This window comes from Falco rusticolus, chromosome 10 (assembly GCF_015220075.1).
Source record: "Falco rusticolus isolate bFalRus1 chromosome 10, bFalRus1.pri, whole genome shotgun sequence".
Classification (NCBI taxonomy): domain Eukaryota; kingdom Metazoa; phylum Chordata; class Aves; order Falconiformes; family Falconidae; genus Falco; species Falco rusticolus.
In genome coordinates, this window is record NC_051196.1 from 34,494,518 (window position 1) to 34,510,565 (window position 16,048).

At 40.0% G+C, this 16,048-nt stretch overlaps 1 protein-coding gene across 2 annotated transcripts in view; it reads right to left on the minus strand.

Annotated features, from left to right (window-relative positions):
* The window catches only part of PTPRT (protein tyrosine phosphatase receptor type T), a 454,289-nt gene that overhangs the window by 66,652 nt on the left and 371,589 nt on the right, over nt 1-16,048 (minus strand). For both annotated transcript variants that reach the window (XM_037402826.1, XM_037402825.1), the window contains exon 14: nt 5,629-5,764. In XM_037402826.1, coding sequence (XP_037258723.1) covers nt 5,629-5,764 — 136 coding nt within the window. The remainder of the gene's footprint in view (nt 1-5,628; nt 5,765-16,048) is intronic.

Below are 16,048 nucleotides of genomic sequence, written 5' to 3' on the forward strand. Positions count from 1 at the left end.
GTTTGTTTAATTAAAGGTAACAACCTAAATCCTAATCCAGAACAAGGAGCTGAATCTTCATAGAAGGAACTAAACCTAGACCCTACATGGCCCCAAATCTCCTTTTTTGCTACCAACCACAGTTTAAAAAACATATTTACAGTGCACCCATGATAGGCTGTCTGATCCTATTTATTCAGTCTTATACTTAACAGGGTCAGTAGAGGCTTTGTCCGCTCAAATGCACAAGCCTGAGAAGTGTCACATTCTTCATTCCAGGGAAATGTAAGTCATGATTACACCGGAGTTAAAACTGTCCAAATGAAATCAGAACTGACCAAAATCTAATCCTTTTGGAGGAGGGCAAAGTCAGAGGCTATTTTCTTCCAGAAAAGCAGTTTACAAGTACCTTCTTTCTTGTTTCAACTAATTTTTACTAACTGATCCTATTTTCTCTATTACACAAAAATATTTAAATATTTAAGGGACAAACAAACAAGCTCCTTACAGAATTATCATTGTTTTGATACAATAAATATGAGATATTTCAAGGTATGTATCTATTAATGAAAGAGAGCGGTACTGCCTTATGCAGGCACTGATCATCACCTGTAAATTAACAGGCTGAATTATGTTGCAGCAATTTGTGTGTCCACATACATATGATGACACAAGAGCTGCAAACGTACCCAAAACCAAGAAAACAAGTTTTGTTAATAGTTTTCATTTTAGATACTGTAAGACAGTCATATTTTAAACAAATATATATATACACACAATTTTTACATAGATATACATATACTCTAGCAGTCTTTAGGCAAACCCAGGGCTCAACTAAAACTTTTAGATAAGAGATGTAAAGTCAAACCCTAATTTTCCACTGCATAAACATTCTGGCTGGCATGGCTGAGCTTCATACATCTGACTAAACCCTATAAAACACTGGTAGTCCCCAGAAATTTGCAAGTCACGAGAGTTTTTGCAATACCATGTATTGAAACCGTGAGCGACTTAGCAACGCTTGCTCACGCCTCATGTATGAAAGGTTCCAAAAATTATGCTGATTTGGTGCATCTCACAGAAACAAAAAGCAGCTTCTGATGATCTGCTTAATCCTAATCCTAAACCAGTGTCTGCCTTCTCTTAGTGTTTCTGTCTCTTCTAATCTCTCTCCTTCCTTTGCTCTTTGCACTGGTTAATAAAAATGCTTCATTCAGGAAATCCTTAACTGTGCCTATTACCAATGAACTATGATGCCCTGGACCATAAACAAATGTCACTGTGATATTTTCCAGCTCCATTTGAAGAAAATGCCTCTAAATTTGTCTAATTAAATTATCTTTCTGCTTTGTTGCCTTGCAAGACTACACTGCCTTGTACACTGAAGTATTAGCCTTAGCAGACTGGGAAGAGGAACTCTTTTTAAAGTAAGATTAATGCAAAAATCGAATGCAAGAGCTTAAGCTCCTAACATTTCTGTTTGTAAAATAAAAAAGAGAACTTTATTGTTAAACTGTTCTCTCAGACAAGTGCAAGCTTTCAGCTGTGCTCCTCCAGAAGTTTAAATCAACCTGCGGTCCAAAGCGGCCTTTCCTCTTATAAAAGCTGGTCCCAATCCACACTAGTTTACAAATGAAATTAGTCTGACAGGCTTAAGTTCATCTTCAGGGAACACTTGTCCATATGTAGCTCCAAGCCTCAATTGGACGTGACTGGTGGTGCCCGTTCAAGGGAGACCCAGAACCGATGCAATCAGCAGGTTTCTCAGCGATGCTGGAGGTGTGCTACACAGACCCAGGGAGAGCAAGCCTCCAAAACCTCTTTCTGCACTGTTATAGCTTCTAAATGGGAAAAGATTTTAAAGTCGATGAGCCAGTTTATTTCTTATAATAGTGTGTATTCCGGTGGGTAACCTTGCAAATGACAGCAAACAGGCAAAGAGAGATAGGACTGCAGTGAGTTTGCCTGTTTGCACAGGGGTGGGAACAACACAGAGGAAAATGTAATTTTCCAGCTCTAGAAATAAAAAAGGGGAGAATTTATATTTCTAATACTCCTGCTCGCCTCCTTTCTAATTTTAATTTTGAAGAAAGATGCCCATGTTAACAGAGCCTATGGCAAAGCCAGACATAGCAAAGTTCTGTCCATGGGACATCACATCCAAATTCAGTAAACGTTGCTGCTTTGGGGACCAGGCTAGTTCCACAGAAGAGCATGTGCACTGCGACAGGGGGGCAGCTCAGGTCAGCACGAGCTTGGGAATTTTTACGTCAAGCAAACAGGTCCTCGGTCTCTAGCCTTTGGAACTTGCTCTGCATTACAAGTATTTTTGATTCTGATTTTGTCTGTGTTCCTCTATGAGATATCAACTTATATGGCACCGGTCATGACAGCCAAAACACCAGAAGAATCAAATATTGGAAAAAGCTGGAACTTGATAGATCTCCCCATCATTTACTTACCTGAGTTAAATCAGAAAAAAAAAATCAAGCTAAAATCCATTGATTTTATATATCTTCTAACTAAACAATAATACAGTCTCTAAGTTTTCTCCTGCTCTTTGCACTGGTTAATAAAAACGCTTCATTCACTCTAATAGGAGTTTGACATATTATGCAGAAAATATGTAGAGTTCATTTAAAAACAAATAAAAGCAAAAAATCTGATAATCTGATAATCTAAATAAATTGTGAATTTTTACTTTTGCTTTGAAAGATTCCTACATATTGATAACTTAGCCTTTTGCTGGTTTTCCAGTGGGAGATGGAAGATCAAGCAAAGATGTTGCATCATTGATATGTATCATCATCTCTATATGAATGCATTCATCAGAATGAGAACAATGAAAATTTTCTCTGTAGTGTTTGGAGAAAAAAATTACTAGCCTGTAATTCTACCTCTGAGAAATTTCCTAACTGTTTTCAAATTTATACAAAAAATAGATTGGCAGCAATCACAGTGTTTAACAGCAAGAGTCCCACATTTACATTTCAAAAGATGTGGTAGACTGTTTGGGAATATGAGTTTGATGTGAAATCTGAAAATAGGGAAAAAAGGCCTTTAGTGAACAAAGCAGTGAGATATTCTACCAGACATACAACTGACTGAAAACACTAATTATGGAGCTTTATGGAAAATTCTAACCTACGGCATGTGATAGAGGGTGAGCATTGTGAAAATCCTGAAAATGGACCTACGACGTATGAGAAGGACATTTGACTTTTGGATTTCCATTTTGATCAGAATCTGTGGAAGACATCTCTCACATAGGAGCAACCATCATGTGTTTTACTGTCTTCCTTCATTGCCACTGAAGCGTTTGTAAGAGTGCATACATTGACAAACTGTCTAATTATCCAAGTTCCTCCCATTCTGTACTTTTAACTCATTATTTCAGTAAATACAGAGATTACGAATACTATCTCCTTAATATTAAAGTATATTGGTTCATAAGATTATACTTACCTCTCTGACTTAGCTGTTGGCAGGCTACACAGAAAAACTACCCTGAAATAAGGAATTTCTGGTCATCACAAATCATTGTTTTCTGCCCAGCAACATACATGGCTAATAATAATAATACATAATGGGACAGAAATGCTATCAAGTTTTTATAGCTTATGAAATACACCACAGATGTGGCACTGCTCTGATAGCTTTCCTTATAAGTTTTATCTCTCAAGCTTAGAATAAAAGTATTTCTTTGAGAGCTTTTAGGAAGTTAACAGGAATGTATGAGGGCCGTGCATTCACCAGACCAGAAATCCAGCTCAATTTTTGCTGAAACCCTTTCCCTGTTTTTCATTGGAGGCATCTGATTTTTTTTTCTGCTTATGAACTGAAAAGCTCCCAGGGGAGCGGAACCAGAGGCATCTGTGCTGTTTGGACTTAACATTGAACAAAAGTGCAGCAGATGTGATGCAAAACACATACACATTTGTTCACAAAATTTGATTTTTCTTACTTACAACAAAAATTGGATTAAAAATCTAGATTGCCCACCCCTTCAGTTAATTCAACAGGAATTCACAGTAGTACTACCTATGTGATCCTTTTTGTGGAATTACATTTGGAAAGGCTACTCAAAAAGGACTCCTAGTGCAAACTCCCATTTTACTTGCAGCAAGTCCCTCAGGGCATTGTCCAAGTCAAGTTTTTAATTTCTCCAGGGATGGAGATTCTCCACCTCCAAACCATCTTGGTAACCCTCCTCTGGATTTTCTCTAATATATCAATCAGTGCCTTTCTTGTACTGAGGATCCCCAAACTGCACAGAACAGGCCCAGAGCAACCTCACTGATGGCAAACAGAAGGGAATAATCACTTGCCTCAACCTGCTGGCTACACTCCTGCTAACACCGCCCTGGACACAGTAGACCTTCTTTGCTGCAAGGGCACATTGCTGAGTTATGTTTGCCACGGCCACCAAGACCTCCAGGGTCCTTCTCTGCAAACCTGCCAGTGCTGTAACATAGGTTACTCCATCCCAGATGCGGGACCTGGCCTTTGCTAAACGTCAGGAGGCTGCCATCAGCCCGCTCCTCCAGCCGCCCAACGTCCTTCTGAACAGCAGCCCTGCGCTCCAGCGCCTGCAGCACAGAGCTATGCCATTTGCATATGTGCTCTGGATTAACATAGAGATTATATCAAGATTTAACTGCTGCTTTTATTTTTGGGAAATGTGTGGCTGTTTGTCACAGAGATAACAGATCTCAAAGGAATGGAGCTTTGTTTTGAAAAGCTGCACTCCCGACAACAGACCGAGTAAAATCATCAAGGCTCTGACATGAAATGCTACCCACACCCTAGACAAGCGGTGCCAGGCTACCTAAGTCCTGTTTCATTTAGGATCAAATGACTCTTGCAAAGTAGGGTTCACCTCAGAAATGTGACTAATAAAAAAAAAAAAAATTACAAATTTTCTCAAGAAAACCTCTTGCTATAAAGGGTTTTCTGGATCAGTATATTACACTGCAAATGTGGATATCTTCAAATAGTAGCAACTACAATAGCCTACTTCAAAGTGTAAGTGCAAATGGTCCAAAGAAAATCACACAAAATGAACTGTTTGAACAAATTTCATTACATAAATGATTTTTCCAAGTTTCATTCCCTTGTAAACAAAAGCTAATTCGTGGAAAGATTCTAACCCTCAGCAAAATGTAATATTCCAGTTGAACAGTGGTTGCAAAGAAATTGCTGTGTGAAAATATGTCGCATCAAGACTCACTTGGGAACAAGACCCCTGATCGCATTATTGTAAGATATTATTTTTCTTGGCTGTTAGAGAAAGAATTCTTGTCTTCTATTAGACCACTGTTGTGCTTCCTGCCCATGCCCACTTCCACTGCCTCCTTATCACTTCGTACTTTTCCATGCTTTTTCATGAGCTACTCCTTCTCATTAATTATCAGATACTTATCCTTAACTCTTTACTTTGACAACAATTATTTTGTTGTTCATATACTATCTGCCAGAACACCCATCTTTTCTGGGGCTAGAACTACTGTAAAGAGTTGCGTATATTGGCATTGACTGCTGTCCTCTGTAACACAAATGGAATGTTTTCTCTCTACTAAATTTATTCTTCTTTTTGAAGTAGAAACCACTAGCCAGAAGGTTCAAGATGGAAGCAAAGCAGAAACTTACCTTCTCTTGATGGTAAGCATTGCTCCCAAGAGGATAATAACAAACATCAGGAGACCAGCTATAACTCCGGCCATTTTCACTGTGCTGTCAACTTGTTTTTCTGGTTCCACTGCATTGGAATTCTGGGTGGAAGCTCCTTAAAAGATGGAGGGAGAGGGAGAAGGATATAAAAAAGAGAATTTGTAGAAAAATCACTGAAGAATGTAGAAAAATATTCATTTGAAAGCCTAACAACATATTTGCAATTAAATTACAATAGACAATTGTCCATCTAACCAAATCTGCCTTTAATAAGGGCTGATAACAGGTAATTCAGAGCAGTAATAGGGCATAATACCCCAGTGTAATATAACCGACTCTAATATTTTACCACATTAAACTGCAATGGTGAATTTACTCTTCTGAAGCACTAGCATACACCCAGAAGCAGGAGAATTAATAGCAGTTATAATTTTCATCTCAAACAGTCGTTAATGAAATAATGCATATAAAAGTTTGCAGTAACATATCCAATAATACTACTGGCAGAAAGTTTTTTTTCTTCTAAAATCAGACCACATTTGTATTTCTCAACATACCGGAGGCCTGGCTTTTGTAAGCACATGGTTACAATTATGCATGTACCAAGCAGTAATCTAACACACTAAGCAACCTCCACATCTTCTAATGTATTCCATACACGAGTTCTTCTGCAGCCCAGGCAAAACAACATAATTTCTATTTGAAATTTTGGGGTTTTTATGAGTAAAGCCTACATGCTTAAAAATGAAGTATTTAGGAACATTATTTCCACACATTTATTCTTTTACTTCCTTGTCATGATCTGATTTTAAGGGTCTTCTGCCCTTTGCGTAACTGAGCAGAATGCAGAATGGTACTCTTTCCCCTGTTGCTGGGGCTACTTATATAGTGCTTATTCTATACCTTAGCTCTGCTGACTTCGCTACTTGCTGCACAGAATTTTCCCAGATGTAGCTTAAACCACTGACCTTGATTTAGAAAGCCCCACAAGATTTGAGTTGTGGCTACTCTAAAGACTAAATAAGCCTATCTTTATTACATTCCTGATATACTTAACTACTACTAAAAATATCATAATTGCATTTGATGAAGTTAAATGAATTCACATTACATGAGATCACAATCTTATTTGGGTTGGAGTCAGCCAAGTCTTCCTTTACAGCTTAAACACAGTAGGAAAAGGGAATCAAAGGTGAAAGTGTAGTGCTGTCATCAGAAGACCATAATGTTTTGCTCTTTTAACAACTCTGTTGCTGACCTTTAGGGAAACCTGAATCACTTCTGCTCATGAAGTCAGTTGCTTGGGGACATAATAATCAAGTCCGTACATGGCTGAGACAGCAGAAAGCCTCACTGGGTTATTCTTTCGCCTACTTGCCACACATAAAACTGTGTATGCTTTAAAAGATCTCTCTCTGCAAGGATGAGTCCAAACGCTCACCAAGATCAAATTGTATAACTGACCATAGGGTTTTCTGGTATGTTCTGAATAGGGCCTTAGCTGACAGTCTTCCAGCGATAAGGACCTGATCTTGAATAAAGTGTTATATTCTGCTCTCATCATATCTTGAAGAGTACACACAGAACAACGCAATAAATGTAAAACAAGAAAAATCACCACATGCAGCAATAAAAGTATGATTTCACTTTTCCTACAGCTAAACTGTTAATCTAGTTTGCCACAGCAAAATACAATATTTACCAAGCAAAAATGCTGGCCATTTGAAACATGTATGTAATTTTCAGCTTTTTGTCCCTTGACAACTCTATTGCTCTGCTGCATCCACCAATTTTCCCATTCAGTTAAGAGTTCACTGGTAACTTCTGCGCTTACATGTCTCAAATGCATTAATGGGACTCCTGAGCATGAAAGTAAAATAACATATTAGTTGCATATTACCTTCTTTATCTGACAACATCTCTTACAGTCTTGAAGCAAGTCTGTCCAAGAGGTGAGCTATATACCATCATACAGGCAATCCTGACACTCTTACACTACAAAGTGAATGATAAAGGTACAATTTTTTCCCTGAAAATTGCTAAATCTCTGTTTGTTTGAAGTGAAACTCAGAAGTACTCCAAATTATCCCTCACTTGAGTTGCAGTTACTCTTATGACCCTGAATAACAGGTGCTGGAGAACAGTTTTCTACCACAAACAGCACAGTCAGATGCCCCACGTCTTTGTATGATCTGAACATGCTCATGAATTGTAAGCCACAGAAAAAAAAAAGAAAAAAAAGAAAAAAAAAAAAAAAAGTGCTGTCAACTCCATCTTCTAATCCACTAGGTCGGTTTGCTTTTGCCAGGCTGTTGCTTGTTACTACAGGCAATGTGTGGTCAGTGTATTTTTATTTGATATTTCTCATCCCATTGTAGACTACTGCAGTTCTAGAAAGAGAATAATAAAGGCTTATTATCTGTCCTGACACCTACACACTGTGGTGACTGATTCACTTGAATCTTCTGTGTAACTCTTTCTATCTATCTTGGCAAAGGCCAACAATTCCTTTAGGCTACTAGTCCAACCATTTGTAAGTTGTCTCAGCTAATAGCTCCTAGGAATTGATAATATGACAGTGTCAGTAAATTCCTGGGTCTCAGATTCTTAAAGATTTGCAGTGAAACATTACTGCAAAAGTCCACTGTTTTCCTGCCATTCTGGTGTATCTTCCTTGTAGATGCCTACATCTGCTAAGGTTGTTTGTACCCCCACCTGCACACCACCACCTGTAGGTAAGCCAAGCCTATTTTATTCTGGCAGGAGGAGGTCTGTGAGCTGTTACTGTACTTGCAGAAGATGACTTCTGCTGCTCCTGACACTAATGCCTTTTTAGAATTCAGTTTTGTTTCTCTCATTTAAGGACATTCAGGAAGATCTGAAATCCTCTGAGCACACAAGCCCATAAAAACTGCTCAGATGGCCATCTCATACAAATGTCTTTAAATACACTTTGAAAGCTCTGCACCATTGTACTTGAGGGGCCACGCTTTTCTTTCTGAAAAACAATGTTTATATACTGTTGGCATTAAAAAAGGTGGTGGGGGGGGGGGGGGCGGGGAACTATAACCGTATTTTCTAGTGGTTACTTCCACCACATTTCCGGGAATAAATTGTTCCTTGCAGCTGAAACTCAATACTGGAATAATAGGATACAGAACAGGTCACCACTGTTATTACTGTTTGTATTTCAGTGGAATCCAGAGCTCCCACTCAGGTCAGGACCCCTTCACACTGTACTAACATGAAGTAAGACAATTTTGTGCCATGAGCTTACTTTCTTAATAAGGAAGGCAAATGATAGAAGACAGTGCCAGAAGAGTGAAGCCCGTAGGTCCCTGGACTCCAGGTCTGTGCATTACCTACTAGACCAGGCTACTACTTTCAGAGATACACATTTATGGACCGTGCAAAAACCGCACTGTCCCAGAACCTTGATCAGTGGCATGAAGCTGACTTTCACAGGCATTGGTATTCACCCAGCACTACATTTTACATTCGTAGCTGTTTCAAGGTTTCAGCCCTTTCCTACCAACCTAATTTTCTTTTTTCTTCCACCTCTTTCAAAATTCCCAGAGATGCAGCATCTTGCAGTGAGATGGAACATGTTACAAGCAGCACAGTCACAGCGGATACCATTCTGGTGATGCTTCAGAGATGCAAAGAGAGCAGAGCAGGGGCAAATGGGCTCTTTCCCAGAGTCAATCCACCTCATCAGCCCATGAGAGGTCAGGTTTATGGTTCATCAGTCATCAATTGTTTAATTAAGGTTTTGATTAAGGCCTAAACTGGTTATCCTGCCATGGATTCACAGATAATGAAAAAATCTCAGACTAGTTCAGACAGGTGCAACTACTGGCAGGATGGTTTCACATCTTGCCAGCTCCTTGTGGCTTTCAACTTTTTAAATTCCCCTTTGCTTCAGATCATGATTAAAGCTGGCTCTGCAGGGCTGACTGCTTAAGGACATAAATTTTGAAATTCAAAATTAATATCCGAACAGAGGGCTGCCATTTGTATTCCAGAGTAAAATGTTTCAGTACGTTTCTTAAGCTGAAAGTGTTTCTGTCCACAAAGAAAGAGAGATGACATGTTTAGCTACTTTAAGCTGGAAAATGGTTTGCAAGTGATTACAAAAACCTAAACTTAATTGTTGCAAGTCATAACCACAAAGGAGGAGGAGAACCTTCCCAAAATGCTAAGAAAGTGAAAAATCATCCACTTACCGGCAAGCGTTCATATGTAGCACTACGCACTCCTAGAGTGATATTCATATGTATTCTAAATCCTCCTAATGCTCGCGCAAGGTAAGTAATAAACTGTTATTTTCTTTATAGATCTGAAAGGATTAAGGATATGCCTTTGGCATCACAGGCACCCAGCAGCAGAGCCAAGGACTGACATTTCTGGACTGATACCCTGTGACGATTCCATCAGACAATACAAAGTCTCACAGATGGGGATGGGGGGACAGGAGACCCAGATGGAGAAACAGCAATGGCAGCAAGCGGAAGATATGCACAGATATGTTGTTTTATAACAATAAGCCACCAGATATAAAGCGACCTTCTCTGTGGCGCTGGCACACTGAAGAACTGATAATAGAAGTTTCTTCTCTAAAGCCTATTTCACAAACATTCTTTATTTTAAGCAGCAATTACAATATTGCATTAAAAAATGTAACTGACAGGAAAAAAAGAATCCGAAAGAGCCGTAGGCAGAAGGAAAAGGCAGGTATTTGTGTGAGATTTCCAACTGGCGAGGCGTAAAGAACAAAGTCCTGCGATGGCAGTGGTAGCGTCAGTAGCCGCGCTGCCGCACAGGAGAGAGAAGCATCCCATACTACAACAGGAGGAGAAGAGAAAGCAAACAAAATGGCTCTAGGGACAGCTGGGTAAATAGCCAGGGGCAAGAAAAAGGCAGTGCAAGTGTAAATGAGAGAGGGACAACATGAGAGAAGCAACGCAAGCAATGGGAGGTTTGGCCACAGCCAGATGACAGCAAAGACCCTGGAAGGCGACAGGTCAGTCTGGCAAAGGTTAGGTCTGGTTTCCAATTTGTAACACCTAAAAATACAATTCTTCAGATAGAAAGTCACTCTTGAAACAAAAAACATTTAGAAAAATTACTTTAAAGCATTATTTAAGCCAGAAAAATTAATGAAAAATAATGGGTTCAAAGTCATTATGAGTTAAAATGAGCTGCTCAATCGGTGTAATTTCTTTGTAGCACATAGTGGCCAGGCAGCATGCTGAATGCAAAATTCCCTAACAGACCTAGAGGCTTATTTTCAAAAGACAGTTATTCTCAAATCACTTGTAAACATGATTTCCTTTTCTTTTTTTTTTTCTTTTTTAATGGTGCTTTTTATGCGAATAGCCTACAAATGATTAAAGCCTCTCTGCATGTAGAAATGTTTTCCCTTATGCTTTCAGATCCTGATTATATCTGTATCTCTGAAACGTAGTCTCCAATATGGAAACGCAAGGGCAAACAAGTACCTGTAAGAATGATAATGATGAGGTAAAGGTGGCAGGGCACCGATTTACACCTTGATGCAGAATACCTGTTAGCCAGCACTACCCAGCGATGCCCTCAGCGTCAGCTGGCTGCACACACAGGTTGTAGAAGACAGACTAGTTTGCAACCTTCAGCAGCATATACCAGAGCACTGGGACTATAAAAAGCTGTGCACGATGCCAGCGCTTCTCTGTGTTGTAAGCCAAAGCGGAATAGCTCATGAAATCTGAAAGACAGATTCCACTTTGGCTATTTCTTTGTTGTAATTTATTAAAAAATTGAATACCACCAACAGTATCCCTACAGATAACATCACTACACCAATCTTCCGCCTCCAGTTATTGAGGACTGCAAATAGCGCAGGCTTAAGACAACAATGAGACATTCTCGTCTTGTGAAAAAAGCTCACAAGAAATGGAAAGAGTGATGAGAGCCACAAGCTTTCAGCCATATTCTAAGCAGAGAGCACAGCAAAACAAAGCAGTCCTGGAGAGAAAGACAGACCAGAATTTATATGAGGGATTATCAGGCATACAGGTTGAATCTGTAGGAGGATGAGCATAAACACACAGCGAGGAATCAAGATTAGCATTACTAAACTGAATGAGAATTAAAAAATAGCACTAAGAGAATAATTGATTTTGGAGATTCCAGGCAAATCCACCACAAAGGCTTTGCTTTTCTCCTCCTGCTTTTCTTTCTCTCTCTCCAGAACAGAAGCACTTAATTTGTGCTAAAGGCAGATATATGGCTCCCAAGAATGAGAAAGGTTATTACATTTACTTGAAAGAAGAGCTCAGATAAAGAGCAGCTGTTGTGATGCCTACAACTGATGCGGTGGCTCAGAGGGTGATAGGATGTATCCATTTTAACTCTCCACTTTTGCAAAGCTATTTAGAAACTAACTCGAAATTATAAAAATGGAAAACAAGTAAAATTGCCATTATGACAAGTTCAAATTTACAGAGGTGACAATTTGTGTATGGTCTTAAACATAGACAGGGAGATCCACCTTTTGACTGATACAGGCAAAAATTTTACTGTGCCTGACAATGCTATGGTTGTATAATAGACTTGTTGCACCCTGCAAACAAAAACTAATTAACCTTTGCACCAGCCGGTCCCCTCTGAGCAGTTGCTCTGCTCACATCATGGCTATCATTAAAAATCCACAGCCACACCAGCTGCAGAAACTACAAAACCAGTGAGCAAAGTGCAGAGGTGGGGATTACAATGAATACTAAAGGCCACCTTTTGAGCCCAGCTGTTCAAAGGTGCTTGAGGTACCACAGTGGCCTACAAATGCTGTGCCCAGTAAGATTTCACTCCCACGTTGACTGAGCAGTGTGCCGAGGATGCTCACCATTTTACAGGAAAAAGGGAGTCATACAGCCAATGCATTAGAGACTCTGTATACACGCTGTACGTGTGCTGTATAAAATACTGGGAAACTTTCTGTACTTTGCCAAGTTGAAGCAGCACTTTCAGACATGTCTTAAATTATTCTTCTTTTCCTCTGCAGTGGTATTATGAAATAGTTTCTTTCACACCTACCTCTCTTGTGACATTGTCACATATACTAACGCTATCATATAGTTTTTTAAATGTCCAGTTCCTGGAAGAAACTGAGAAGCTAATGCATTAATAACAACCCTGTTTCTGGACACTGGCTCATTGAAAAATCTGTTTAAGGAAACAGAGGCATAAGGTATTTGTAACAGCCTCAGGTTTGTCATGCCTTTGGAAGTGCTGTTTAAGGACATTGACAATGATAATCTGTTTATGAAAAACTTTTTAAGTGATCCACAGCACCTGGCCAGCGGCTGCTACGCTGCAGAAAGCATCTCCAGATGTCAAGAAACAGAGGAGAAATACTGACTACCCAAGGAAGTGGTTGTAAGCGTAAGGACATTAGGAACACGGAGCACTGCTCTCCTCTCAAACCTAACAGCCCTTCTGCTTCTGCGCCCACAGCTGCCCCCTCCTCTGCCCCAGCTCTCACCCCTGTGCAGAAGGCTTCAGGGGACATTCAGGCAGTTCTTCCTGCAAACCTTCAAGCAGAAGAGAGGAAAAAAAGCCTTTGTAAACGACTAATCATCCATTGGGCTCTGCATTAACACTGAAAAAATCAAACCCAAAACAAATCCTTTCTGATTTGACCTTCACTTGTGGCTGTAATGTCTGATTAGTGCTTTTTTCGGTTGTTTTTACCTCCTTTGCCTGGCTACCGGTTTATCTGCAAACAAACGTGTGATTGCACAACCCCCCAGCCAGGCCAAGAGCATCCTTTCACACCACGCGGGTGCTGAAAGGGCACGGCAGCCTCTGCAGCACTCCAGGTAAACCCTTCCTGCTATGATTCCAGGAGGACTTGGTTCACGCAGCAATAATCAACTTTATTCTGATTTTTTTGAAGACTCTGCTTTTCCAAAGCTACCCAGAGTATCCTAGCAGTGGATGCTTTGAATTATAGAGCTGATATTTTTACGGTCTACTGTTGCTAGCCCATCCCAAAATTTACCTTAAACACTGAACTTCTCCTACCCCTGCCCTCCCACTGCTTATTTTAACTGGGAGCCAAGGTCAGGGTCTGGCAGCGCAGCAGAGCTCTAGAGCAGACGATGTTCTCTAGAAACTGGGCTCAAGTTAGCAAACTCAGTTCACTTGTGGTCCCATCCAGGTCTGCACCAAGTTCTTCACTAATTCAAAGGTGGTTCATTAGCTCCCTGGGATAAGGAAGCCCCTAAAGCTGACATTTGAAATCCCTCTAAGTCTTGATACCAAATTTAGTGAAAATAAAGATGCTCACTGGGTTAAATGGGCATCCACATGTGAGGAAGTTTGATTTGTCTTCCCGGTGAGGAATATTTTTTTGTAAGAGTATAATGTTAAATGTGTCTGTTATTAACAACTAATTATGGTGATACAAAAAATTCTGTTAAAAAACTTTTAGAAGGCAGATGTTTGTTCAAGTGAAAAGAAAAAAATATTTTCATGCATTCAACTTAAAATGTGTGATAAACCCTTCTGAAATAAATAGCACAAAACAGAGCAAACCTGTCAAAGGAATAACATTCCAGTGTATCAGAAGACAAAATGCAATAACAAACAGATTTGAAGTGGGATTAGATCTGTTTAAAAAAGATGTTGTCTCTCTACAAAACCAGAATATATCTCAGAAAACAAAAGAGCCCTCTTAAACAAATTTGAGTGAGCAAGAGCTATCAAGCGAATAGTTCTCATGTGCAGCAAAACTGTGTGTGAACAGTAGGAATTTTTTTCCTCTTCATGTTCCATTGGTTTCTTGCAGTCTCCCCCGCCACGATTTCACCGGTCACCTTTCAGAGCCAGGTTCATTACTGAGGTCTCAAGATCATTAAGCACTCCTCTCCCAGGAAGTTCCCTTCTTCCAGTGCTGATGCACTACAAGAAAGTAGGGCCATTTCTCTCAATCTTAAAAGCATTTGAACTTCACAGTAATCCCAGCACCTTTTTGCCCCTGTATCATCACAGCTGCCCTGATGTGTAGTTGAAATAATTGTTGGGTGAGGAAGTCATAGCTAGACAGTAATAACCATGCAGCAATGGGAGAGGAATATTCCTATAAAATTTTAATCCATTTTAAACCCGAAAAAACCCAGCCCTCCTTTGCCCTCCCTTTCATATTAATCACAAGTTACTCTGTCACATCCCAGTAAGTCATTCTATGCACATCAGGCTAAAGCAGAAGAAACTATTTCCACAAGCTGATGGGATTTCCTCTGTATATTTAAATTTTCTGGAGTTAAATAATGGTGCTGCTCTCAGTGTTATGTATGATAAGGCACATTTATGAGACACAAACCTCCAAGTTCATTCTGATGGAAACTGCAAAACTCTTGAGAAATCCTGAACCTTCCTACTAGTGATCTGTGAATGACTCTACACGGTGCTGCTGAGGCTCAGTTCCGCAGCATCTCCAACTCCAGCAGAAGCTTCTGTACAGGGGGCTTACAGAATTAAGTTTTCACTCTCCTGTCATCATTTCTTCAACAGCAGGACTCAGCTGTCTAAGAATGTGCATAATAACCAGACCCAGAAAATGCTGTAGTTACTTTAATTTTAAAATTGCAAGATTATCTCCATGCATACTAAGGGAGGTATTCAGCCTCTGCAGAGGGCCAGCCAGGGATCCATGGGGCTCCTCAGTCATGCTCAAGTGCTGCTGTGAAGATGTGAGTGGTGCCGAGTCCTTCAGGTGGCCCTCTGCACAGGTATACACTCACCTTCAGCGCAACATGGGTGCTGTTAAGGAGCGCCCCTGTGCCCTGGGGTTAGCAGAACCGTAAAGGTCTTTTCCTGTGCAAACCAAATACAAAACAAGAAGTCATGAAGCTGCTCAGACTTCTGCAAGTTTGAACAGTTTTCCTTCTCCTGAACTGATAATCACCTGTGCTCAAGAGGCTGGGCGGGTTTCTTGTGGTCACCTGTTGCCTACCTATTAATGCTAAGAACAAGGAAAATTGTTCCCAGGCAGCATGCACAAGAAGAAAAAAACGGGGGGGGGGGGGGGGGGGGGGGGGCGGGGAGGGAAATGTACCTCGTAATGATTATAAAGTTCCATTCCTTCATTTGCAAGAACTTACATTTTAAAGAAAGAAGAAATGAGTATAGAGAGATAAGGAACCATTAATGATCCCTCTGCCTTGGTTTCAATTACACTGTGAAATTAATTTAATGCACTTTAAGAATACAAGAGGTAATCGCTCTTTCTTGGTAAGAGGTTACAATTTTCTCTAATAAAGTGTCAATATAAATATGTTGCTTTAAGACAGGGAGAACAAGTCAGTTAATTCAAAAAGAATGGGACATATTAAAATAAATGCTATCAAGGCAACCA